This window comes from Echiichthys vipera, assembly GCF_963691815.1.
Source record: "Echiichthys vipera genome assembly, chromosome: 4".
NCBI classification, from domain to species: Eukaryota; Metazoa; Chordata; class Actinopteri; order Perciformes; family Trachinidae; genus Echiichthys; species Echiichthys vipera.
This window is the reverse complement of record NC_139829.1, coordinates 8,236,732-8,264,150: the sequence shown is the minus strand read 5'-3', so window position 1 is coordinate 8,264,150 and position 27,419 is coordinate 8,236,732. Positions and strand designations below refer to the sequence as shown.

Sequence of the window (27,419 nt, the reverse complement as noted above, 5' to 3'; positions counted from 1 at the left end):
TATCGTAGCGGACAACTTGTCAAGATAAATGACGACTGCTTATGACAAGTGTCAAAATCGTTTAGTTCTGGGAGAGCTTCAGCCCCCCAGCCCCCAGCCTCACTCTTTTTCTCATTTCACACAAGCAGACTAACGGCCAACGTACGCATCACCCGTCTGCATTGCGCTCCATCCCCGTCATAGCTGCCGTCTCTGAAGCGTGAAATAGAAATGCTCTTATTTGCTAGTAATTGACTGGAAATTAATTTTGAATGAAATTCCAACTCTTCACACATACAAAGTACAATTTGTTTTTTACATTTGTAGTTAGAGAGACAGATGGAAAAAAGTGAGGAAGGGAGATGGCCTGAACCTCTGTCTGTGGGTTTTAATGAAGCCAAATCCACTATAGAGATTTCAGATAGGTTTCAGATCATGGAACTATTATGAAATTTGATGGCGGCTCACAAATACCATGTTGACAAGCAGTTATTACCAAGCTGCAGTTAAAGTAATTATTTTATAATCATGAAAAGTAAACCAAAGTACAGGTAATGACAGAAACTGTGCTGCTTTATTGACCTTTAAAATAACTTAGCACAGAAACGTATTTAAGCAAGATGGAAGAGGCAGTTCATTGATGTGTTGGTGTTTTTATATTTAACTAGTTTAACTATATTTAACTCTTTTGTTTCTCTTTGAGTTCTATTTGCTTCAATATTACTTTCTATGGAGTGTGGTTATTTTTGTGTTTTTTGTCTGCAACTGTGTTTGTATTTGTGCTGCTGCCTGTCTTGACCATTTCTCCCTTGAAAAAGAGATTCTAAATCTCAAAGGATAAATTAAAAACAGCTTGTCACAATCAAGTACAGCCAAAAATTGTGTTAGGGCATCTGAATGAGCTGCTTTATTTTTGCTTTAAATTCATAACTTGACTGAAGAACAGGTGTTCCACTTCTGAAACATTTCCTTTGGACTTTTGAAAGGAGCACATCCAGAATATCTTTGTCTTAAAGCTTGCAATAGAAAGATATTCACAATCCCTCATTACAACCTTAAACTGAATTGTAATACAGACCTGTAAACAAATCTAAAGACATCATATGGCACATTGTCAATATTCAGAAAAGTTTGCCTGTTTTTGCAGATGCAACAATATAAACTAATATTGCTGGCAGTAAAGTGTGCACACTGCTGCAAACAACACATTATTATTCTGATTTGGCACTGATCAATGACTCAGCTGGTAGCTGGTAGTCTCACAACCTGACCCCCCCCCCCCCCCCCCCCCAAAAGAAATGGTAATAAATCAGCAAAAGCAAACCAAATGTTTTTCTCTGCCCAGTCTCCAGTACAATCAGTTTGTCTCTGTCTGAGTTAAACTTAAATTACATCCTGGCTCCTTCTAGTTTCATGTCTAAACGCGGCCTAACTCTGAACTTTAAAATTTAGTGGGTTTTTTTTCCTTGAATGAACGTTTTTATGAATTAAGTTTGAGTCTCCTACAGCGTGCTCACACTGTCCTTTTGGCCGCGGCCAAAACCGGTTTTTCAGCTAAAGTCTAGTACCTTTAAGTAGTGTGAGCGCACCCGCTCCGCGCTCAACTGGGGCCAGCTGGGCCGCCACGGCCCGCTTGAAAGAGGTGGGCTTTAGCGGAGCCGTTTGCACATGTACGAGCACGAGCGTGCGCACGTGCACGCGCACGAGCACGAGCCCTACGGCAGTAGCGTTATGTCCGCCTGTTCGGACATGTAAATAGAAGGACGGACCATGCGCGGACATTTAACAACAACAACAATGGTGGTGAAAGGTTCACGTTGTGTTTACTGCAGATTTGGTCGGATGAAAATATTCAAAAACAGTCGACAAGACGCACAAAAACTCCGAGGTCTGTGGAAAGATTTGTAAACAAAGCCACACACACGCGATCAATGCGTGTGACGTGTTACGGCTTGATGGCGTATGGACAGCAAGAAGCATTGGCCGAGGCCCTGGTAGTGTGAGTACAAACGGGGCTGGGGCGCGGGGGAGAGAGGGAGGGGGGACAAGTACCCTAAAGTCCGGGTCTCGGTCCGGGAGGATAGTGTGATCACGCCCTTAGAGTGCACTCACACTGTCCATTCGTACCGTGCCCCGTGCTTAAAGGTGATTGCCCCCCTCCCCTCCTTATTGCCCCGCGGCCCAGGCCCGTTTGTACTCACATTACTTGAAATGATCTGGGCCGCAGCTCCATTGCCTCTTGCCTATACGTCATCATCCATTGGAGATTTAGTTTTGTCTGACTTATTTTGAATATTTTCATCTGATCAAACACTTTACCTCCACATCAGACCACAGCGAACCGTTCGTCGCATCTTTTTCAGTGTTTGTCGTGGGGAACAGGCGCATATAAAGAGACATCAGGACTGCCGTCGATTGTCGCGCTCATACACGTGCATATGCTCATGCCCGTATATGTACATCCGTATGTACAAGCCAGGGGTGTAGAAGTCTAGTTTTCTTTCAGAACTCTTTACAATACCATTATTATGTTTTCTTCGCCCAACATCGCCACAAAATAAACTGCCAACCCCAGGGTTAAGTGCAGCTCTTTTTGTAGTCCGCTCATGCAAGGTGTTCATGTTTACAGCCTGTAAGAGCAACAAGAAGCTGCAGAGAGTTTTCCCCAGAAAAGATTAATCAGAACCTGGATGTAAAGGTTCTTATGAACTGGGCAGGATCACTGGTGCACTGCCATTGTGCCGATAGAAGAGTTAAGGACCTCCAGTATGGCAAAAGCAGATGCTGTTGCTAATTCTTTTTTTATACAACTTTCACATCTATGCAAATGAAAAAAAATGTAATGTATGCTACAACAGTAGAGATTTAAAGTATGTTCAACAACAGATTCACAATATCACTTGCAATCTAAGCTTTAGCCTTGGTAACATATACTACTTACAGCAGACGATACATGTTTTTCCCATTTACTGCACAAGACCGTTCACAGAGATAAAAATAGACAGCAAAAAACACTGAGATTTACATGGTACATTCATAACAGGCTCATGAGATATTCATGAATAAATCATTTTAAATTCAGGACCATTACACTTTGTATGTACATGTTTACAAAGCAGATTTCAGAATTAAAAAACAGGATACAAATTTAATTTGGCAGTAGGAACAATCATGACCATAGCTTTCTTCTCTTCTCTCTACAAAAATAAAACTCATAAATAGTGTTAATATGTGTGTCACCTGCAGAATTGGCCCTTTCCATTGCAAAGGTATCATCTATTTACATGTCTGTTCTGTCAAATAAAACCACGATTTACATGGTTACAGTGAAGTATTTTAACCAACTACCCTCTTCTAGCATTTACACATGAATAAATCCGTATCACCTTGTTAGACATTAGTTTAATTACCATAAGAAAAGTAGACCAATGGGGAGACAATTAGCAGCTTCTATCAGCCTCTGTACTGCATTTCACTGTGTGCCACTGGTTTAAAATCATATCTGCTGAATTGCTTTAGGCTGGTTACAAGCCTAAGCCTTCCTTTTTTTCTCTCAGTGGTTCAAATAGTTCTCTGATTGCACTTAGAGGTGGCTGTTTTCCTTGGTTGGAGGCACAATACACTGAACAAAGGACATAGAAATGGTCACAACAGTGGATGAGTTTGACGCGAAGTGTACAGGTGTTTGTCAGTTGACTCAGTGAAATAAATCTTGATTCAGTATATTTTTTCAATTGGCATTACAAATGCTCCTAGCAACAACAAAAAAGTATTTTCTTTGTAAGAGGAATCTGAGACGTGAGGCCTTAAATTTTGAGAAACACCAGCAACAACAGTGCTACTGTCATGAGAAGCACGAGTGGTCTTAACATTACAGTCATTATACCATGGTATAATTAACTCCATAGTCAGTAAAATCAGTCTTATGGTGTGTCATACCGCTGGCATTTTGTGAGATTACATACAAAGATTTGAATACCCTGTATCAAATATGGACATAGTTTCCGGGACGTCATCCATAGGTTTCTGAATAGCTAAAGTGAGGGTCAAACTGAGCGGCTCCCGGTGGCTCCGGCCGTCGCCATCTTTACAGTGTCTTACTCTGCCTGCTCCTAACTAATCCAAAAATGGGCAAAGGAGTTGGGCTCGAAGCTACCAAGCTAGAGAACACTAACAATCGATGCTAAGAATCTAGCTAGAGTCTGCAGGGGAGGAAACCCAAAGGCAGCCTGGAGTTATTAAGTTATTAGCTGCTGTATGTATCAACCAGAATTCAGGCAGTGCAAACTGCAGGACTGGGGTCACAGCAGGTTGAAGACCAGCAACAGTGCTGGGTGTAACCTGAGTCTGACAGCAGCAGATCCAGGATCCGCTGCTTGGATCTCAGTCACTAAGTAACTGAAGGTCTCTTACCACCATCAGTTACCGCCACAAATAGAATTTAATTCTGTGGGAATTACTGCACTTGATGAATATCTAACAACCTCAACATTACCCATTTGCATGCTGTCAAAACCTTGTGCTGTAGTTGGTGAATGCTAATGAGTAATCTTTGATCAAATGGAAAGTTGATCACATTTGCATTTGCCACTTAGCCCCCTAATGAGGACAGGAATCCACAGGGGTATGTTTCAACTTTTCAGAAAGACTGAAATGTTGAAACCCACTTGGCCAAACTTTCCTCACTAGATTTTAATAATAATAATCATAATAATAACAATAACAATAATAATACTATTATTAATAATAATAATAATAATAATAATAATAATAATAATAATGATAATAATTTTCTTTGCAAGACTCAGAACCACAAAGTACTGCGGGGTTCAGCATCGCTCTGTAAAAATTTTTTCTCTGGAATATACACAGATGAGTAAAAAAACATTGTGCTGTATGACCTTGGTCACAGATACCTGAAATATGGGTACTTCAAATTCTTTTGCTGTAGTGAAGCTTTAGATTTTATGTTGGACCCCTTTGACTTTGTTTAAAAGATCTTTCAGAGATCTTCCTATTCAAGGTATGAAGGATGTTAAATTCATTTTAATTTTGTCTAAGTGACTTCACTTTTGAAATCTGCTCTGCAAACATCACAGTACATTTATGTTTGATGCATCTTTATACATTTATACATACAGGTTTTGTAAGGTAGGTCATGGAGCAGGACGGTAGCCTGTTATCAATGTAATATCAACTGATCCCAATTGATAGATGATGCGATTGTTTTCCCTTTGTTGATAACTACAGTTCCAACAGCACAATCTTCTTCCATTTTTAACATGGCACAATATTTGCAGCATACATTGTGTGGCTTAAAGGTGATAAGAAAAGGTCAACGACCAAAATAAGTATTCTTTAAGAATTGGTCATTTAAACGTTTGTTTTGAGATATTTTTATTTCAGGAGGAGTTTCGTCCTTTTTTTTCTTTGCCTATTTTTTTGACAGTATTGCAATTGCCTTTGATAGATTACACAAACATCCGCTTCAAAAACCTAGTCAGGTGAGACGCAGGTGCAGTTTGCTTGGTGGGGGAATTATGTTTAAATGATGAGGGCAATTTTCTTGAACTGTGAACATCTTTGCTTATCACCTAGAAGAATGGTTCTGTGTTTTTTCAAATAGACACTGCAGTCACACCCCCACTACTGCAAGACGCCTTCTCCAGGTCTTCCATTACCAAGTCCTGTTCAGTGACATGGTTGAGTCGCTTGGAAGTGTTCTTATCTAGGCTGTTGAGAGAAATGGGCTCCAGAGACGTTTGTGCATTATTAGCGGGGAGCACAGAGTTTCCCTGCAGCCTGTGCGAGTAGGTTTTCCTCCGCTGCCCGTCCGCTGTGCACAGGCTGAACTTGAACACAGTTTGAAATCCTCTGCGAAAATTCTCATTAAAGAAACCATAGATGATGGGATTGACGCTGCTGTTGAAGAAGGCCAGCCAGTGAGCAAAGGGGTAAATGTAAATGTTGATGATTCTGTACTGCTGCTCAGTCAGGCTGGCGTAGTCACTCAACATCATGAGGGTCCACAGAGGTAGCCAGGAAAGGATGAAAAGCAAAGCAACGATCAGAAGCATTTTAATCACCCTTTGCTTTTTCTTCGACACAGTGTGGCGGTTTTCGTGGCCTGGCTTTCCTCCCGTTGGAACCGTTGTTTTGAAAAGCGTGATGCCAATCCGGGCATACATGATGACGATGAGGGAAAGAGGAGCAAGGTAGATGTTTGCAAACAGGACAGTGGTGTAAATCTTCCTCATATCCTGGTTTGGCCAGTTCTCTCTGCACCAATAAAATGGGCTTGTTTTGTTGTCATAGCCCAGTAACACCCGAATGGTGTGCTCCTTGGTCACTTGTAGCATCACACCAGAGGGACACATAATGGATATGGCCAGAACCCAGATAATGACTATGATCAAGCTAGCTGTGGATATGGTCAGCTTTTGCTTGAATGGGTAGACAATGCATCTGAATCTGCAGGGAAAAAAAGAACTGGATCAGGAAGGTGCATGTAGACATTTAATCTCTCTCTCTCTATATATATTGGTTGCATTAGACTTTAATGGTATATTTCAATTTCAAACATTCATTTTCATATGTGAATAATTCATCTACAGAACAAGCTTATAGATTGGGCATGGAGAGTAAAAATGATTTTCATTTCATCGCTACACAAAGCAATGATGATTTTTTTTCCCTGCAGTGACAGCTGAGGCCACTATAAACACAGCGGCCAAAATATCAGTATTACTTGCTTGTCCTTCATCCTCCACCACATTAATCCCTCGTTTTATTCGTCTATAAACTCCATCAGAGTTATTGGGCTTTTTAAAGAAACTTTGGACACTAAGCTGCCATGACATTTTGCTGTGGTATAAGAGAACCATCCCTTCAGAATTATGAGCGCTGCTGCTAAAATTCACACGATCATTAAAGATTCTGAACACCCACACTAATCAGCCGCGTTTTCAGTTGACCTGGCTGATTAGACCTTTTCTCGGGACTGTGTGGGTGTGTGTACTGTGATTGTCTGACATCTTCTTGAGTGTCTTGTAAGCTTTGTTGCACCTTGCACACGGAGTGGAGCAGAGGAAACTGGTAGAGTGAAATAATGTTCGAATTTCTTAATCACCCTCAGAGTTCTGTCAAAATGAAGGATAACCTTAAGATATACAGAGGTCGCATAAACTGAATTTTCTGTCATTGACAAAAAAAATATTGAATGTAGATTTAGAATTTTAAAAAACTGTACAACTGCTGCTCTCACTGTGATAAACTAATGTCAATGCTCCATAAAGAACACTGACGTCAAAGTTTGTGCTTGATTTCCTGTTAACTTGCTGTATAGTGTAATTTGTACTGCACATTAATTTCAAAACAACAGGAGCATAATAAACTCCCCTTATTACCCACTTTGTGATTCTTGACTATATTGGCTGCATGTCATTAAAGGGTAAATGACGTTCTCATCGTGCACTAATGATGTACTGGATTGGTGTTTTTTTTAGAAGAGCACCCGCGCACAGAAGTCAGCTGTACTTTTAAATCATCTTATATAGGCATGCTCTCTGTATATTTCCATGTGCATAAACAGCAGGGTCTCTGCAGTCTGTGACAGTGCAGACGGGTCACCTCCTCTCCTCTATAATTGCTCCTGAAGTGGCTAATATGCCTTTTGGCTTTCCTTTGAAGTCAGACCCATCTTTCTTCATTTCTGTCACTTCACAGTGCTGAAAATATGTATGACTAATCGCAGCCGTGACCCTCTGACCACTTTTTCTTTAATGCCATTGATGAAACCTTCAAAATAGGGTCCTTCCATTCTTCTCCGGGTCGTTTCTCACCAGAAACCAAACTGTGGAAGATGTGTACACTAGTGGTAAGCAGAGGAATCTCTCAAACAAGCCTCTCCTGTAATATTTCCATAGTACAAGATCAGGTGCTGGACCTTGGGTTCTTTGAGAGTGTGGAATATGACTGCCATGTTGTTTTGGGAATTATGAGAATGCTACTCTGCTGTTTACTCATCTGTCTGTTTGTGGATTTGTTTTTGTCGTGCGCTAAAACAATAGAACAGGCGATGAAACGATTGCTCCACGTTCAAGGAGCTCCTGCAGCGCATTGTGTCCTAGGTGAACTGCACATCCTCAGGGCTGACTGGCAACTCTCTGCCATTCACGGTGCTTCAGCTGCTGTTGGAAACCACAGACTGCATATAAAGATGGACAATGCGTTTCCACTTCCTCCCACAGTACAAAAGTGAAGCAGAGTCTGCGCAGTGTCGTTCACAGCTGTCAATCATGATCTTAAACCCTGTTTTTATAGCATCAAATATCACCAAACGTACAAGAACAACTCATAAACAGTACTGTCACTACTTTTTTAGCGGTTTATTAGGAAACGTTTCTTTCAGATTGTCACGCTAATGAGAATGTGGCTTTTAGAAGTTTATATACGTTTAAGCTTAAGCTGACTCTGACAGCTGTAGGCCAACTTGCTGTGTCGATGTAGCTCTCTGCTGAGCTCCTATAACTTGTGAAACAGTTAGGAAACAAGAACAAGTTAATTAATGACAACATAAACATATAGCTCCGTGTCCAAAATTCCCACCATCCCTGTCTCTATAGGCCGAGCTAGGAGGCTTTCACTGTGAAACAGCTGCAGGAGTGTGATGTACACACACAAGTTGAGACACTGAGGGATTGATTTGAATCTAAATTTGTCACTTTTTGCCAGCGGATCATTTTCAAAAACATCCCAGGAGTTGGATGGAAATCATTACAGCTTAGACAAAACTGGCAACTGTTGGGCAGGGGGTGGATTGACTTGAGCTCTCACTGAGAGAGAATCTTGTGATTGTTAGTTTGAGAACAGAGTCATGCAGAGGAAACTATACTGATCGACTTCTGAATGACTAGAGTTAAAGAATAGAGGAAAAGGGGGACTTTGATGGCCACTATGAGATGTAGAATTTCATCCCAACATAGTATTTAGAATAACTTTATGATAAAATAAGGTCACATTAGAATGGATGCAGTAGTTAAGATCAAGCTTATCTGTGCATGACTGGCTGCCAAATGACGAGAGCCCTTTATCTCCTCATTCATTCACATCTAATTCTAATCATGTGGCTGATAGATATGTGAGGGGACTTTGACTTTTAGCTGTCAAAGCATTTCGAACTCCATCTGTCCTTTCCAGAGGCGCAGACACCCTCCGGTGAATTCAAATGGTGACAGAGTGACGTGACTGCACGTCTGAGGGGCCAGAAGATGACAAAATACCAGTTCTGCTAGTTTTACAGTTTGGAGAGCTGTAACAGCTCCACTGGATGTGAATGTTCACGTTTCCTCTCTGGAATTCTGCAGCCTCCTCCAATCATTTATAAAGAGATTTATTAAGATTTACAGCCAGCTGGTGTCATCTCCATGAACAGCAATTCAGCATGTTCTTTCAAAATAGGACAAGTACCAGATAAAGTAAAGCAAGCTATCAGTCATACTAATTTTTCTGATAAGTATAGTCATATTTGGGGTTATGAAGAAAAGGTAGGATCTCATAAGTGAAAATGTCTACTCCTTTTCAGACATGTAATATTCATTTTGTGGTTTATTTATGTTGTTTATAAGAATTTGTATATTTTAGTTTGCTAACATGTGTCCCTTCCTTGAACAAAATTGTAATTCATCTGATTAAATTAGTCTTTTTTATTTTAATTAAATCAACATTTTCTTAATTTGTCAGTTTTGTCAACAGAAATACATGCAGGCAGCAGGCTAATCCAGAAGGTGCATAGAGATTTTATGAAAAAATAATCGCACCCTCATAATTGTGCTACGACTGGAGTCATTGGAAATGTTTTGATCACACAAGTCGGAAACAATCCTACACAGCTACCATTGGAATCTAATTCTACAAATGGTATAATACTTAGGCAAGGAGAAACACAGACACAGTGTTGATGAAATTAGAGACTACATTATATTTGTATAGCTTTCTTTTTCATTCAGGTTTTCAGGTTGTTTTTTTTTTACCGTATTTAAAAATCGGCCGGGCTGCGTGGTGCTAATGTTATTAAAACGCATCGTTTGGAACGCTTGTCCAAGTTTCTAGCAGCATAAACGCAGGAGTTTGATGTCGTTGTTTTGCAATGGGTCAGAAAAACATTCTGGCTTTCATTAAAGGAATTGATGAGCTCTGAGGCATATGGTTGCAGGTCAGATTGCAATTCATCGATTCTGCACTTGAAGCAGTTTTAGATTACCGTCCTTAATGTTGCATGTGTTTCCATTGCATCCCGTGGAGCAACGGCTACACACCATCCTTGTCTTATACACAACTCTGTCTGTTGCTGACTTAGCTGACCGGGAACCTGCACCATCAGCTTGATGTGCTAACCTCAGCACCTGTTGCTTCTTGGTTCTGCATTACATGCATCAACCTAAATACCATATCTAGATGCGATAATAAACTTACCTTGCTTTTGAGCCACGCTGGATCCACACAGAAGAAATGAACAAAATAAGCAGCATGTCCTCCTGCCTAAGTACAAGCCATGGACTTAAGCAGGAGGACATGCCGCTTGTATAGATGTTCCTATACTGCACCATCTTTCTGTCTGACCCATTGACGACATACTCGTTCATAGCACAGTTTTCTCTGCTGTGCATTAGCAAAAACAAACAGGGCAGGCAAACTGTCACTTCACTTTACCAAGGAGCAATGTGAGAAAGTATTCAACACAGAAAAAGTGGATAAAAGTAAGTAAGTTCCTGTTTGCATGAGTCAGCCTGTCACTCAGACAAATCACATGCAATTTTTTCCTGGAGCCATATCTTCCACACACAGAAGGGCAGCTGTGAGATACAGAATGTTTTCAATATTTTATCACACATAAATTAATAGGATTGTGCAGCCTTTGTGGAGGTTGTTTTCTCTGTATTGTTTCTGGTTTTATGGGTTTTCTTTTGCATTCATATAACCCTTTTCTGAAGTGCTATTTAAGTGTGAAAGGTACTGGGACAAGGAAATGCACATGTCATTTGTAGCAGTAGTAGTTATACACAGCCACTGTACCTGTCAACAGCAATAGCAACCAGAGTGAAGACAGATGCTGACACCGAGATCCCTTGAACCATGCCGCTCATTTTGCAGACCAGGCTTCCAAAAGGCCATCCTGTTGACAGGAGAGATGCATTCATCTGAGACAACATGTGAGGAAACAGCAGTGCATACATTAATTCAGACTGCCTAAAACCCCACAAACACCGAGCACAGGGGAGTCAAATGAAAGCCATAATATCATTAAGTGTCTCAAAAAAGTGGCACTAGTGATTAGCAGCAGATATGATATATAGTATAATAGTATTACTTGTGTAACTGACTTGTGCTTAATTGTCCTACCCTTTTCTAATAAAAGTTGACTGGCCTGGGATTCAATGTTTTCTGGAGTTCATTGCAGTGGTATTTAATTAGGGATGGGCATTTGAAGCATAAAAACTAATTAATATTCACTGAGTGATGATTGACAATGTTAAAGATATGGTACCCATTTTAATCCAGGCCTGTGTCATGACAATGTGGGCATTGTGTTCCTGGATTAAAATGGGTTTAAGTATCTGCTCAATATAGAAAGGACATATGAACTACATTTGTAGGTGTGATATCAGACCATAAAATCTGCTGGAAACCTTATATAAAACACGTGCAGGCAAAGCTGGCAAGGTGCGTTGCAATTTTTGCTTAAAGCAAGTTTCTGGATCAAAGCATTGTACTGTATTTTTCACTTGTATTACTGTATCTGAGTTACTGTGTGGGGGTTCACAGAAGCTCCCTACATTACAAAAAAAAGAGCCATACAGATTTAAAAAAAAAGATGATAGGAAGGGAAAAGTTCTTGTTTCTTTTTCACCTGCTGTATGGTTGACAGGTTTCATAAACTTTACAATGATCCACATTTAATATCATCTTGTGGCAGTAATACACAATTTGGTTAGTCAAAAGCAACACCAAGAAAGATGTTTGCCCAGAACACATTTCTGGTTGTGGTTTGAGTTCACTAACATCAAGACCAGGTTAAACATTCAATAAGGAAGAAGCTCTCTTTTTTTTTTTTTTTTTTTTTTTCAGTGCCCAGGAATGTGCCGTGCACAGTACGGCTGATATGTATCTGCATATAATAGTTTATAATAAGTCGTTGTTAGGTCGTCTGCACATGATCAGTGAAACAATTGATGTGTGTTGAATTTATTTTCGGTGCATGTATTCCAAAAAAGAGAGAGTGACGACACTGAAGCTTGTGGCAGCACTTTGTTTCCACTACCTTGATTTGACACATCCTGCTCTGCATTTAAACAGAAATGACTGAACTCTAACCCTGATCATTGCTGACCTTTCAAATGCATGTCCAGTCAGATTACCAAGAGGCTTAAAGGCGGAGAAATCCTTTTTTTGAGTTGTCAGAGATGGACTGGTCTCATTTGAAGTATGTGCTGGCATTTCCTCAGCATGACTTCACAGTTAATTAATTATATTGATGCGTGGGCAGAAATCTCAACTCTTGAAACTGTCTCTGTGTGTGCAAAATAAGATAGGGTTCTTTTTCATATTCCCATCTCTTTGTTATGTTAGGTGGGATGATGAATGTACTAGACAATACATAGCGTAACAATTAACTGAAATGTCAGCTCCATATTTTTTTCTTTTTTGCAAATTTCTTTATTGTTTGTGAAAACTGAAACCTTCACAGCTGCAGACCTGTCTCCTTTAGAGTAGACAACATTATTAACCGTGGCCTAAGGCTCAGACTAATCTTGAGCTGCCTAACAAATGCATGTACAGATTCTTAGTTGTTGTAAGTCAGCTGAGTTTGCAAAAAAAACAAAAAAACAATTCAGCTGTTAATTTAAATTAATGTGACATTAATACAACTCATGTTTTACTTATTGAGCAGCCGGAATTATAAAAGTGTGATAATGCAGTCATATCATCCACAATATCCTTAAAAGCAATTCCATTGTTGTAGAGGTGATGTGGAGAACACTTTTGGGTATCATTGTCATCTCCTTGTATTGCTTCTTTCATGGGATTCGCAATTTGCAAGTGGCCAATAACCACTGATGCAGATGATGAGACCCCCATTATGATCCATTTAAGCATTATGCGCTGACAACATCCTAATGTTGTATGAGATGAAAGCTTCCTTTGAGGGACAATGGCAGATTGACAGTTGTTCTGTCTCAATAGAGCACTCAGGGACAAAACAAGAGGCTCATGTCACTGCAGTCAGCCAGATGGACAAAATCACAGAAAGTCGCAGATAATGATCTGAATAGATGATCTCTCATCTTGGGTTTTCATCAACAATAGAGACCGCACACAGTGGCAGAGGGACCCACATGTCGCATCGCTGATAAACATGTCCGGAGGATTTGAATTTTCTATGAAATTGCTTTTTTGAAGGCACAAAAAAAAATGTGGTTTGAACCAACACTTTTCCCTCTGACTGGCAGTATCACTGTTGAGTGTGATTCATCGCCCAGTCAAATGTCACTGTCTGAGTGTTGCAATCCCTGCTGCTCAAATGCACTGCACAGTATGAAGCCATTGTCACACAAGTTGTCTTGGTTGGTAAGAATGCCTGTAGACTGTGAGGAGCTCTGCCCATTGTCTCATTGACACTGTGCTTTAGGTTACAGCTGACTGAGTTCAGTTTCGGGCCAACAAGCCTTTTGCCTCTGCTTCCTGAAACCTTTTTGCAAAGCCTGACTTGACTTTACCCTCATTTTCTCCACTCGGCTCAGATTTCAGAACTGCTATGACTGCTGTGCTTCCAACAGACTCCCGCTTCACAGCAACAAAGAGATATTTTTTTATCTTTCTGTTTGGTCAGATGATCAACTCTAGGACCAATCTGAGAACGGTACTTGCACATCTGATGAAGCTCTTAGTGTTTCTTGAAAGATCTCCTCAAGGTGTGTTTTAATATAAAACAGCTTTTCTTTGGGTAACAATTTGTATATTTTCCACAAACAGAAATAGTTCATTAAATACCTACTTCTTCTCACTCGTTGAAAAATCAACAATTATGAATTCAACTCAAATGCAACGACTGAGGCAGAGATATTTCCATTCTCAGTTTATGTTAACTGAAGTGTACAGTTTTCACATCACTGTTGCAAGCTTCTTATTGGACCAGCTTCCAAACTAGACGTAGTGTCATAAAAATCATCCCTAAACTGAGATTGAAGATGGGAACAGAGAAACTCAGCAGATGAAAGTGAAAATAACCTTCTAATATCAAACTCTGCACATAATAATTCTGCAGAGTAAAGCTCAAACATCCAAGGGCGCTAACGAGAAGAAATACAGGTTTTTGAGAGGAGGGAAAGTTATCTTCTGGTTTGCTGGTTGCTATACGGGCATTGGCTGGATGTCATCAAAACTGGAAGTGCATCCTCTCAAACAAGCCGTTCACAGAATGTTCAGTGATGGAGTACAAGTGTTTTGTTTCCTCCATCTGATGCTTGTTGGTTTGCTGCTTTCAGTGAACTTTTGAGTGTGAGCATAGCAAAGTGGGCAGAGTTGCAGGTTCCAGAAGTAGTACCCTACTATTAGTTTGTATTTTATTTGTAGTTTTTAGTTTTACAACCTCAATGTTCACCAACATGGAAACACAAACAGCTCAATTTGAATGATTTGCATTGGTAGCATGTGTTTTTTTGAAAATTGTGAGGGAGAGATTGAGTAAATAAGTAAAAATCAGCAAAGAAGAATTCCTTTAAATAATCCTGCAAGGGGAAATTCAATTTTTCACTCTGTTATTATATTATTCAGGTTACACGCACAGGCCCGAAATGCACAAACAGGACCTATATACAGGCAATTAATGAAGAGATGTGAGAGATGTCAGGGGCTGCCAAATGGATCGGGGGTTCAGTGCCTTGCTCAACAGCACCTCGGCAGCCACCACTCCATTCATGGATGATGGACCCATGAATGGAGTCCACACTCCACACAGGGACTCGAACCGGCAACCCTACGGTTCCAAGCCGAGTCACCTATGGACTGAGCTTCTACCGCACAAAGAGATATAGTCTAGCATACTATAGTCAAGTATAGTCAAATATAATTGGATTCTGATGAAGCCTACAGTGCTCTTACGAAATCCCACTGCTTCAGAAGTTTTTTTACACTTCCTTCCAGATAAAGTCCTGGAACCTGTGGGACCTTAAACACACACATGCTGTCTTTTGATGTGAGGGAAGATGACAAACTGTTGAATTGGCCAAAGTGGATCCTTTAGAATCACCAACAGGTCAAAGTTCCCGCTTGACCAACACGATGACAATGATTTGTTTTCTGATCTGCCACTCCTGCGGTTCTCACATGGCAACAAGCTCACAGGGGAGGTGACATTGACATGTCAGATAATCAATTAACTTTCCTCCAGTCTCAACTTTGCACACAAATTATTTCATCGTCTTATTGGCTCAGTGTGCTCAAATCAACATGGCATATAAATACTCTCAAAGGAATAAACCCCTTTGGTTTTAATGATGGCCTCGAGAAACAGCCACATGAATTTTTTTAGCCTCATTATTTTTTTAAATTTTTTTACTTTAGTACACACTGCAGCTGTACTTACAAAGTTAGTACTGTTGCACGCAGTATGTATACATTTGAGACACAATAATTCTTCACAACAGTGCACCCCTAAACTTTGACCGTATTGCTCATTGCTCAAAGGACTGTTGGTCAGAATAACCATGGTTTGAACCATCTGAGAAGCCATCACTCAAAGCTGTTTGGAAAAAAGCAGGCACTTTAAAAACAGCGACACCACTGGTTTCAAACATAAGTCAGTTTGTACAGAAGTCAAGGAGAAAATTACCCTACTTTTCAATTGATTTATTAACACTCTAACATTTAGTTAGTTTATGCTCTCAATTGCTAGTTTCAAGTCTGTAAATAATGGTCCCAGTTAGAGAAAAATAGATGATAAAGCAGGGTTTGATTTAGGGCGGGGCTACACTGTGATCTGTCAATCAGGATAAAGGCTTAACAATACATATCCACGCACTGTGCACATTAAAATAGCAGTGGACTTTTTTTGGGGTTTTGTCTGTGTTAGTCCCAGGATTTTGGCCGCCTCAGTGTTTTGTAACTTAAAATATATATTTTTTAAATTGTCAGTCTGCCCTCTCTTCATCTCATTCACCTCCCAGTACTTTTCCACTGGCCCCTCCTTCTATTCACCTGCCTGCCTGCCAATCAGCTCAGCTCTTCTCACTTGTTGCACTCAGCTGCCTCTAATCACCAATTAACCCAGTATATAGACTCTCCTCAACAGTCACTCTCTGCTAGATTGTTCTCGGCTCGCATGCAAGACTCTCTAGCGATGTCTACCCTGCCTGCCCTTGACCACCCTGTCCCGTCGTCTTCCTGGATATCACTTCTGCCGTCTGTCCTCGACCATGGTCCAGTCCCTCCTGGTTTCCATCTGCCTCTCTCCTGAATTGTTTGGTGACATCAGCTCCTCAACTCCCTGCCTGCTTCGACTCTCCTTTCGCCTGTTACTTGTCATTTAATGAAGTTTGTAACCAACTGAACCTGCCTAACTGTGTGCTGCAGTTGGGTCCTCACCCATACACGTTACATAAATTGTATGCTCTGAACAGAAACACCTTACTTGGAGCCTGATCGATTTTAGTGGGATATTACGAGAATTCAGTTGTCATGCAAGGTAATTGTAACATAGGGTTCTGTAAAAGCAGTGTGTTTATATATTTATATCATGGACAGCAAGAGAAATATAATTTCTGAAAGAACAAACAAACTAAATGTTAATACATGTATAAAATGATCATTCAAGTCCATTAGAATTCAACCTGCTCTCCTTTTTTATACATTTAGTTAATTCATCATAAATGAATGTGAAGCAAAATTCAAAATGCAAGCCACATGTAAAGATTCATTGATGTTTTTTCTCAGATGAAAAAAAAAACGTGATGGCACTCTACTGTAGGCCTCACTTCGATTGGATGTTTTCATTTTCACACTTCTGGACCGTACTGTGGGTTCATGTCAAACTGCAGCAGACATCAGTTATTTGTGGGTAAAAAAGCAAATGAAGAGCAGATTTACAGTGATGGAGATGCTGTTTACTGATGTCTTCTTGTTATACAGTTTTTTTTTAATTTTTTTTTTTTGTTTTTTTTTTTATAAAACTGCAAAATGTTAAATGTGATAATCAAATGCAAAGCTGATAAGCTCTCGTTATTTATTTCTGGTAGCTGCAAGCTGTTCATAATATTTCAGGACTTAACTCTGAGTTATGTCATTGTAACAGGGATTTGGTGAATTAAAGCATTCTGCCAGATGGATTTCCCCAAACTCTGTAAGGCTCTGACATGGTCCTAATTCAGACAATAGTGATGCTGTCTTTTGCTGCTCTGGTTAAAAGCAACAATTTGTTCTAGTGTTATCTATTTAGTCGTAGTATATCTACTAAATAGTCTCTGGAGGTGAATTAGGCTAAGCTGATCCACACTGCAATCACAGCTCATTCGTTTGTCATTCAACTGACATTCTCATTAACAAATTACATGTTCAAGCCGACCACTCACTGGGTCAAGTCAAACTCCCTTTAGAAAGTTCCTGGTTTCCTGGCTTTTGAAAAGTTGAAGGGCTTGATGTTATATGGTTTAGAGGAAGCTTGGATCCTCCTGAACTATTTTGTCTTGTTTATATTGTTTGTGTGCTTTCAAAATGGAAAGAGAAATTATTGCAGCTTCTGTAGACTGCCTGTATGAAGAATCTGAATTCTCTGCCACTATCTCTTGCCTTGAGAATTGCTCTTGAGATTTGTATCATCCAGAGCCAACTGTCAAGTCCAATTAGCACAATGTGTAAAATGCCCTGATGTTGTTCATGCATGCAGGAAAGACTGCCTTACTTCTCCATGACAAATCACATTTTCAACTCCTCAGGGCCTTCCTAACTTTAGATCACCAGGGGGTGTTAATGAAACATTCCGTGATCGCCTCAAGGTTCACGTTGTCTGTGAAAAACAAAGGCAGCCCTGTAGAGAATTAAATAAAATTGGTGATTAGGGATTAAAAAACAAGGTTAATCAAAGGATTAACAAGGCTAGCAGCCCTGGGAAGCTGTGATGCGTCATGATTTTTTTTGGGATGAAAAATAGAGGCACTACGTTGTCACATGGATCTTGACACCTACACACAAGTGCCAGACACAAGGTTTGCACCTGAGGAAAACGGTCTATTCTCTGTGCAGAAGCTTTAGGATATCTGACTCTGCTTATCAGGCTCAGCTCTGCCTCGTCAATCTTATCTTATTTGTATAGGATAGTCCACATAGTTACATTGTAGTGTTTACATGCTCAGATTGCAAGGTATTTAAGCCATTAAGCCCCATTTTGCATCTCCACGGAACTGTGGGTGAGTTCTGGTCTGTCAGGCACAGAATATCTGCATAGATCTTTGTGGATAAGATTGTGTAGCATGTGAGCATACCATCATAGCATTAAACTGCAACAGAGACTGACAGCAGTTAGGTCATTAGTTGATGATATAACTCATGGACTCCAACAAGTGTTGGACATCGCAAAAGTCAGGGTAGCTCATCCTGAGATGAACTTAAGTGTCTTTAAGAAATGTATCCGGCGTTTATGATCTATGATTTAAACTGATATTAAACACAGTACCATGCTCATAGACTGTAAAACACCGACCCTCACAGCCTGAATCCTCCCGCTGCTGCAGATTAGCATCTAGTGTACGTGCCATTGATAGCAGGCTGTATTCAAGTCATGGTGCAAGTGCGGCTATTTAATTAGCATAACAAAGCGTTCACACGGTGTGTTCCTAAACCATCTGTTTGTACAGTTGATCGAAGAGCAAACCATCTTGTCACTTATAGTAACCCCACCACATGAATGACCACAGTACCGGTTGAGATGACGGAGTTAGAGTGCTAATCCTGACAACTAGCCTCTGAGGAGAAGTGAGGGCCAGAGGCTAGCTGTCACTCAAGTCAGCGCCCCTAATTATTCATAAACTATAACCACCAATAAAATAAAAAACTAGCCTGATAAAAAAAAAAATTCACCCCCCTCAGTGTAAACATACACATTATTCTTAAGTCCTAAGTAGGTTTGATTATACTGTGAAAATCGCCTGTTTAACATGGGGGTCAATGAGAAGCTGCTCTATTGCACAAACGACTCCAAGTGGACACTCAGGGAACTGCAGTTTTGGGCACTTCCATATTGGATCAACCAGGAAGTTGCTGTGGTTGGGGCTTGCTCAAAACACAACACACATGTGAGCTCGTTTCTGTGCGTAACATTGGTTTTCCTGCATTCCTCTACAACGTGTAACGCTTGACAGCCAATCACTGGCATTTTTAGATCTTGGTACAGTACAAGCATGCTGCATACTTATTGGCTCACTGACACTGATGAGATTTACTCCTTAGGTATATAAATTTGTTATTGACTGACAAGGCATTTTTAGATACTGTGGAGGCAATTTTGATCATTGTCTGAAAGTATCCTAGTTCAATACCAATCCCTATTTAATAGTTTTTGTCATTACTGTCAAAATGAGGGAAAGTTAGGGGATCACCACATTTATCATGAGAAAATGTCATGTCAGTTCAACTAAAAGTTGTTTGGATTGTGTCATGATAATGTGTTTTGGAAAAGTTGACCCACTAGTGGCAGTAGATGGGTATATCATCCAGATTCACCCTCTGGAGACCCTGAATCCCCATAAATGTACTCCTCAGCAATCCATCCCGCAGATGTTGAGCTAAAAAGCTTGGCAAAAAATCCCTTGATTTGACACAAACACCACAACAACAACACAATGAAGTCTTCAAGTGGCTGTCCTACTCACCTGTAATAATGTTGTCAAGAAGTGTTGTGGGCATGCAGAAAATCCCAACAAGGAGGTCACTCACAGCAAGGTTTAAGATGAACAAGTTGGTGACAGTCCGCATGTTTTTGCTCCTCAGCACGATGAAACACACCACTCCATTTCCCACCATGCAGACGAGGAAGATCAGCAGGTAAGACACGATGAAGATGGCTGCCGTGGACGTCTGATGCAGGTAAAATCCAACATAGGTAATGTTTTTCCTGGGTATGACGGACTCCACAGAGGAGTTGTAAAATGTCCAGTTGTCATACAGTTGAGTCAAGTTGTTCTCGACTTCTTCGTTCATTTTAAACCTGAAAAATGAAAGATGACTCAATGGTAAATCATCTTACTTTCACATGCACTTTCAAAGAATAGTAACGTACTAAAGGCGTGATATGGGTGAGAGCTTTAATAATGCATGTTGCTGAAATCCTATTACTGTTTCTACGTAATGGTAAAAAGATTTCTTGAACCAAAAAGAACAAAAGATAACATTGTTGCATTTAGCTGGCAGCATTTACAATGAAAAATCTAAATTTGGCAATCTTGAGATTAAACGCAAAGATCTTTTTTAGATTTAGAGCATTTTTGAGAACTTTATTTAGTAATCGAAAAAAGTGTACACATAGAATTGTTTAGAAACATACTGTATATTGAAGCTTACATTTACATGGAACATGTTTTGTTATTGTCACTTTGGGCAGCAGAAACATTTCACCTTTTAGAAGTTGGATTTGGTAAATGAATGAAAGCAGTTCACATTTAGCAACATTGCGGTCATGTTTGTGTCCACCTAACGTTCAATAGTCACTTTCCTTCAGTTTTAGTTTGGCCTACACCAACTGCTGGTGGAAACATCTTTCTATTTAGCTGTCAGATTCACCACTTTCACAATATATATTGTCCCTTGACCCATTGCTCATATCAAAATAACTGAAATATTGAGTAGTGCATCTAATTTTAGAGTACATGTATGATGTAGTCCCATTGTTTCCATTTATATGTAGTGCATATTTTATCATATCACCAGCACTTATATGGAAATCAGGCACATCAGCCTCAGCTCTTCATACTTTAATTCACTGCAAAAGTACTGGAAGTCCCATTGAGTTAATGCATAAAGTTAAGTGGTCATGTAGCCATTGAGTTCCCTGACAAAGACACATTTTTAAATTAGCTCCAAAAGAGAAGAAAGCCATTCAATAGAGCTGCTTTACAAGAAAGGGTGAAGTAACAGACCTGAGGTCAGAAAATCTATAACTGTAAAAGTCAGACAGATTTCAGCAAAGAGGCGCATAAAAAATGGTACATCCATTGTACTATAATGACTCTAAATAGCTCTCAGAAAATGAGCTTTAGTGCCTTATACTGTATGTGCAGCCAGAGAGTAAGTTTTTTCTTTTTTTTTCCTAGAGAGAACAATGCAAGATCCTCAAACAAGAAGAGGGCAGTGATGCGTTATGTTCTTGTATCTATAGAATAACCAATGGCTCAACCTCTTTCTTGCTGATTGTTGAATGTCAATGCAAAGGGGCCAAAATCTTTGCTATTTTATTCTCAAAACCTGAAGCTTCTTCTTGATACCTAAAAAAAAAAAAATTCATCATCGATTAATCAGCACTTATTTCCTTTGATAAAGCTTCTGGTCTACAAATAAAGAGCAACAAAAAAAAAACTTTAACTTTTTGTCCAAAGAGAAAAGAATTTCAGCTTTAGTTGATGACATGGACTGCAACTATCTGACAAGTGCAGGAAAAATAGATGAATACAGTAGCTGAACATTTAATTTTGATAATTGAATAATTTTTTAAACTAGAAGTTGTCAGGCCTCCCCAGGCTCAGTGACTGAAAGTGAAAAAACCTTCAAATAAGTCATAAAAGGATCACATAGAAAAGGCTAAATGAAAGTGATTTGTTTCAAGAGATGAGAGATACAGCAGTGTTGGGGAATTTTTCCCCCGCTTTTCCACAGTCAGAAACTAATAAATGCCTTAGGACAAAGCTGTTTTTATGTATTTGGTGTAGTCTGAAATTGATCCTATACACAACTAAACTTTCTCTCAAGAGGTTTTGAAAACAGTTTTTTTTTTTACATTTATTAAGCAAAAGTGCCAATCACTCACTTCTTCCAGCTGAAGAAATATGAGGTTACTCCTGCTCTTTTTTATAACCTGACACGCCAGATTTTTTTTAAAACTATTTTTAAACGTAAGCTTTCTTTCAAGCTTTGCTCTCTTCGCTCTTCTTTCAATGAAGAAATACTCCCCAGTTCTGATGTAACTGATCTATGCATCTATGCTACCCTCTTTAGGCGCCGCCGTTGTTTTAAACGAACAGTCGCACACATCTAAACTACGGCAATAGCTGCCAGTAGCTCCTCTGATTAGTCCGAACCAGTGTGGCTCAGACACAAACGCATTACTTGACGCCTGACGCCATGGATTTCACGTCATCTTGCGATTCCCTTTTTTTTCATTTATTGGAATCATCGTCTGTCTATTTTTCACATATTATAGTTTAATTGCTTTATCAAAAAATGAACGTGTACATTAATCCGTTGCAGTTTGAAGTCTAACTTTTGACGCTCCTGTTCATTGTGCTTCTTTTACAACTAACCTGTTTTCATGCTATGGACCTGAACCCATTTGCTGACTGAAGACGGACCTTCTACATATTTTTTTCAGTTTTTTTTAATTGGGCTTCTGTTTATCGCTGGCAGGTTTAGTATGCAACGTCAAGCAGTCAAATTGCCATATGCATAGAAAAATCCACCAAAATCCCCATTTAAGACGCATAACTAAGTCTGCAATTCCTTTCAGTAATGGGACTTCAATTGAAACAGTCAACATTAATTCCTATCCTGGTAGCTTTAAATGCTCCTTCTGTGAACATTTCTTTTTTACTGTCTGACTGCATTATAGCGCTACTGGAAACTGACACAAGTGGACAACTAAACAGGTCCAGATATGCAAAGATATATGTCCCTAACAGCTGTTTCTGAAGTACACAAGTGTTTTCAAAGTGGATTCACGGAACTCTGTGAAGTCAACAGCAGAAAACAAACAGCTGTGACAGTATCTACCTGTGAAATTACAGAGGCGAGATTTGCATCTGATCTTGCTCATTATGTCTGATTGGAACCGCGTGTGATCATGATTGGGTATTACTCCTCCCCTTCCCTGACCATTAACAACCACCTTCTTTAAGTCTGGCGATAAGAAATGCCTCCAAGTATGAGCTCGATTGTAATCTTGGCTCCACGCCCATAATGCTGATAAACCGCACAGTTGGTAAAAGCCTCTATAGGCTAACTGTTGCTTTCCTAGTGTGAGCCAATGTGAATTTAACATGAATGGGCAAATGGGGGGCACGGGTGGCTAATTGAAGGAACTGGGGGAGTAAAGATTTTGAAAGCTGTTTCAACTCTGCAGTTTTAATGACTTATTTATGGAGCCGCAGATGTGAGCTGGTGGTCTACGTGAGATATAGTGTATCTGAGAATGTTTGAAGGAGGGCTGAAGTGAAGGTAGACCTAATTATGGCTTCAATTCCTGAGATTTGGATTGAAAGATCCATTTTCTTTGAAACTTCAACACATGTGCTGACTCCTTGGGATGTGAGTTCATGGTGTTTTTGCTTTTGCCTGAAAACTGGAAGCAAGTTCAAATCAATGAAAATGGCGTACTGCAATCCTGACAAACAAGGACCTTGACAAAGAGATTTTTTTTAGTAATGACAGTGAACCCACTCTGTTTCTGCATAAAAGCTCTTAAGATGAATAATATAACCAAATTAATGTTCGTGTGGACTGGATTTTTTTGATATTGTGAGATTCAACCACATTTCAACTATTTCACTTCATCTTTGGGCTAAGCCTGAGATTTTGTTATTGCGCTTATACATCTTTTTTTTTATACATATCGACTTTACCCGGGTACAAGGTATGATGGTATTTGTGAAATAAATAAAAGCTGGGCTGCTCATAGTCATTGTGGCATACAGTGTTTCCCATACATCGATTTATTTGTGGCAGACTGCCAAAATATCAACATTGACCTCCACATATTGATTTTTTATTTAAAATGGGTAAAATCTTATTCCATTGTAGAGCTGGACGCAGCACATTGATTGGCTTAGCCCCTCCCTGCACTGCTCTTTCAGTTTCTCTCCGCTTATCAGATCACAAATAAACCAAGAGTTAGTTAGCCGCTAGTGCCCCCATAGAACCTCTTCTGCTAGCAGACTTCGCTGAATCGCAGCCTCAGAGTCGGACCCTCAGTTACTCTGATGCAGCCAGCACAAACCCCAGTGCTGGGCCTGCGTGGCCAGTGTCGGGTTTAACCTGTGTAACCGGGCGGTCCTGGAACAAATAGCAAATAGTGCACACAGCTTTGTCCATATTGGACCCAAAATACTCCAAACAGGAAGAAGAATTTTTCTTTTTGAATTATCCTGTAACATTATGTCCACTTCTCACAGTCAACATCTTTCTCAGCTCAGTCACCTTACACCCTTAGAGACTGACCTCTGGTGGCGCATGCTGTGCCCTACAACACATCACAGTTAAACAGAAAGAGGAGGGTCTTTTATTTTTGACAGCACCGAAAAATGATACCGTCCAGATTTTGTAATACGTTGGCACATGCCGTAACACTAACTTTTAAAAGTGGTTGCCAGGCTGCCAACCAGACAGCAGCATTTGGTTGTTAAAAACTGAAAAGACGATTGACATATTCATTGTATTCAAGATACACTATGAAAATGTGACACAAAAGCTACAAAAACGAAACGTTTTTTTTTCCCACAGTCAAACAACTTCAATTTACTTTGCCTAAAAACAGATGCCAGTGCGCACACGAGTAAGCGCACAGATGCAGGTGCAGCATTTAACAGCAATATTAAAATATCACTAACAAACATTAAAAATGTATTGATTTTAGGATTCCAGTTTTGTTGTTCTTCTTCTTCTTGTTTTTTTATTCACATTTTGAGAATTGAGAAATCTCAAAATGGTTGCAAATGGCAACCAGGCAGTTAATGTCAAGCCCTGCTTACTCATGATGAACCCTAGAGTAAAAATAATGTATTAGAGTTAGGGTGTCTATTATTGCTTGTGATCTGTGTATGAAAAAGGCAACTACGGTTTACTACATACTACCTAATTTACAATTTTAGAGAGATACGTGTCAGATTGGTGATATTTGATGGATTTGGCTTTGGAAAATAATGAATGAGAAGACGCAATTACGCTATTAACTCATTATCTGCCTTTAGTCCATCTAAACCCCGTTTATGCACGGACATATAATGAGCTTCATTAGACTACATCCTACAATAGAGCACATACAAAATATGATGACTAAAGACATGAATATTACTTCTTTCTTTATCAATTTTGTATGCATGAGATTAAGTAAATTGCTTCCACAGTCCACTGATGGACTTCTTTCACCCACAGCTCGGTCATTTTATTACAATTGTTTCACCAGACATGAGTCATAGGTGGTGGGGCTTTTACTCTCAGAATATCAGTCTCTGCAGCTAATTTGAACCATTGTGGGGATTGAATTGAAATCATTATTAACCCGTAAAGGTTTGAATGTGGTTTCGGAGCCCTTTTCCTACTCTGAGAGGAAAACTGTTCTCAGGAGCAATGTAATCGCTCTAATTGACGTTATTATTCATGTATAAGCAATGGAGCTTCAACAAAACTGTACAGGCACAATTCCTCTATTATCCTTCATAAGCAACATGAGTCTGGGGATGGACATGTCAGGGAATATATAATCCTTTCATCACAACCTCTGAGAAAAATCAAGTTTTTCCTTAAACAGTAAGTTTGACTTTATGAATGAGAGATTTACCACACATCAGATTACTGCAATAAGCAAAAACACATAGTGCTGTAGTTTAGCAAGCTGTCAAGGTCCAAGGAAACCATTTTCTGCAAATCACAGATATGTTTCCATTTATTTGACTTACATATGCAGGATATCTCTAAAGGAACCATATATCATATCCTCATAAATTAAACCTCCCCCACGTGTCAGTTTAACCTCATTTATCAGCTATATAAAAGCTCTTTCATTAATACGTATAAGACCACATCTACGCTGAGCAGGACAGGCTGAAGAGAGGTGTCCCTTCTGACCCTTGTTGGATATATCTTACAATCAAAACAACAGAAGAGGACAGCCTGTCAACGACAAGCTTCTCATTATGTCACACTCCTTCAGTCTCACTAATATTAACATGCTACACGCACACGGTTTGAAGCTAACACTGTCAGATGTCTGACAGATGATTCCATAAATAATTTAAACTTCTTCAAAGACACCTTGAAAATCATTCACTTGGTGGCGCCCAGTAGCTCACCTGGTAGAGTGGGTGCTCCATTTACTTTTTTTGTTATTCCCATTTGTTGTGTGTGTCCCCATGCATTTAAAACCTATCTGAAAAAGGGGCATCTCAGAATGTGCATGTTCACAATTACAATCTTCATCCCAATTGTGTTTACATCAGATATGTCATCCCTTTTCCCCTAATGCATGTAAGAAAATGTACACTGGAATAACAGGATACATTTTATTTGTGTGTATTTTCCAAGGCTACACTTCCAGCTCAAAAACTCTTCCAGCTCAACAGCCTGCATAAACGTCACCAGCGTGGCGGGGTCAGAGGTCGGTGGATGTGTGTAGAGAATAATCTGACTCCAGGTCAGATCGAGACATATGTTTGATGTCACCAGAAGAAGTAGCAGTAATAGAGTGTTTTCATGTATTTTTTTTCATATTCTTTTACTGCCAGGTTCTGGCAAAGAAACGGGTACAAACGACGAATTCTACCAGCAGAAATCTTGACTTGCTCTGGTGAATGAAGGCAAAGACCAGATAATTTCTGGATGGAGATTGGAGAGATGTATTCTTTTGTGCCAGAATTACGCGCGTAGCAGTCGATGCACTTAACTCGCTCTGGTGGGAAATTAACGGTTCCCAGAGCTCTTTTTTGTTTGTTTGTTGCTTGTGATTGTTCTCCTGCTGTGAACTTCACGCATCAGATTGCGGCACGGAATGGCAAACTAGAGCCGCTGACTGTGCGCAAAAAGACGCATGGCTGACCACTCCTGGACAAAGAGGTTGAATGTTTCCAAATGTTGAGTGCATCAAAGTGGAGAAATCTGGCTGCTCTGAATCTGAGAGCAGGGTGGAGGAAAAAAAGAGTGCGTCCTCCCAAACGCCTGAGTGGCTGACCTGAAAGCTCTGCGCCGTGACAGCCGGTGACACGCACCTAACGAGCTGCGGCTCCAATTAGTCAATCCAAACTTTGATGAGTTTAAAAAATAATAATTTCACGGACAAATATGCACTGTTTTTAGAGTAACGCCGATACACTAGTTCGTCTTACCTTGGTTTATTTCAAATCAAGCTGGCGACGGGCTGTGCGCTCAGAGGAAAAGAAAAGTAAAAAATGTCCACTTTCTTCGGAATAAGACATACG

General features: G+C 39.8%; 1 protein-coding gene across 1 annotated transcript; it reads right to left on the bottom strand.

The window, feature by feature from the left end:
* Window positions 1-5,597: 5,597 nt before the first annotated feature.
* npffr2a (neuropeptide FF receptor 2a) lies at window positions 5,598-27,419 on the bottom strand (the record flags this gene model as incomplete). The annotated part of the gene is made up of 4 exons (XM_083912991.1): window positions 27,327-27,419; window positions 19,899-20,233; window positions 11,053-11,152; window positions 5,598-6,450 (listed from the first exon to the last, which is right to left on the bottom strand). The coding sequence occupies exons 2-4, from the start codon at window positions 20,224-20,226 to the stop codon at window positions 5,598-5,600; spliced, it is 1,281 nt and encodes a 426-aa protein (XP_083769117.1). The 5' UTR covers window positions 20,227-20,233; window positions 27,327-27,419.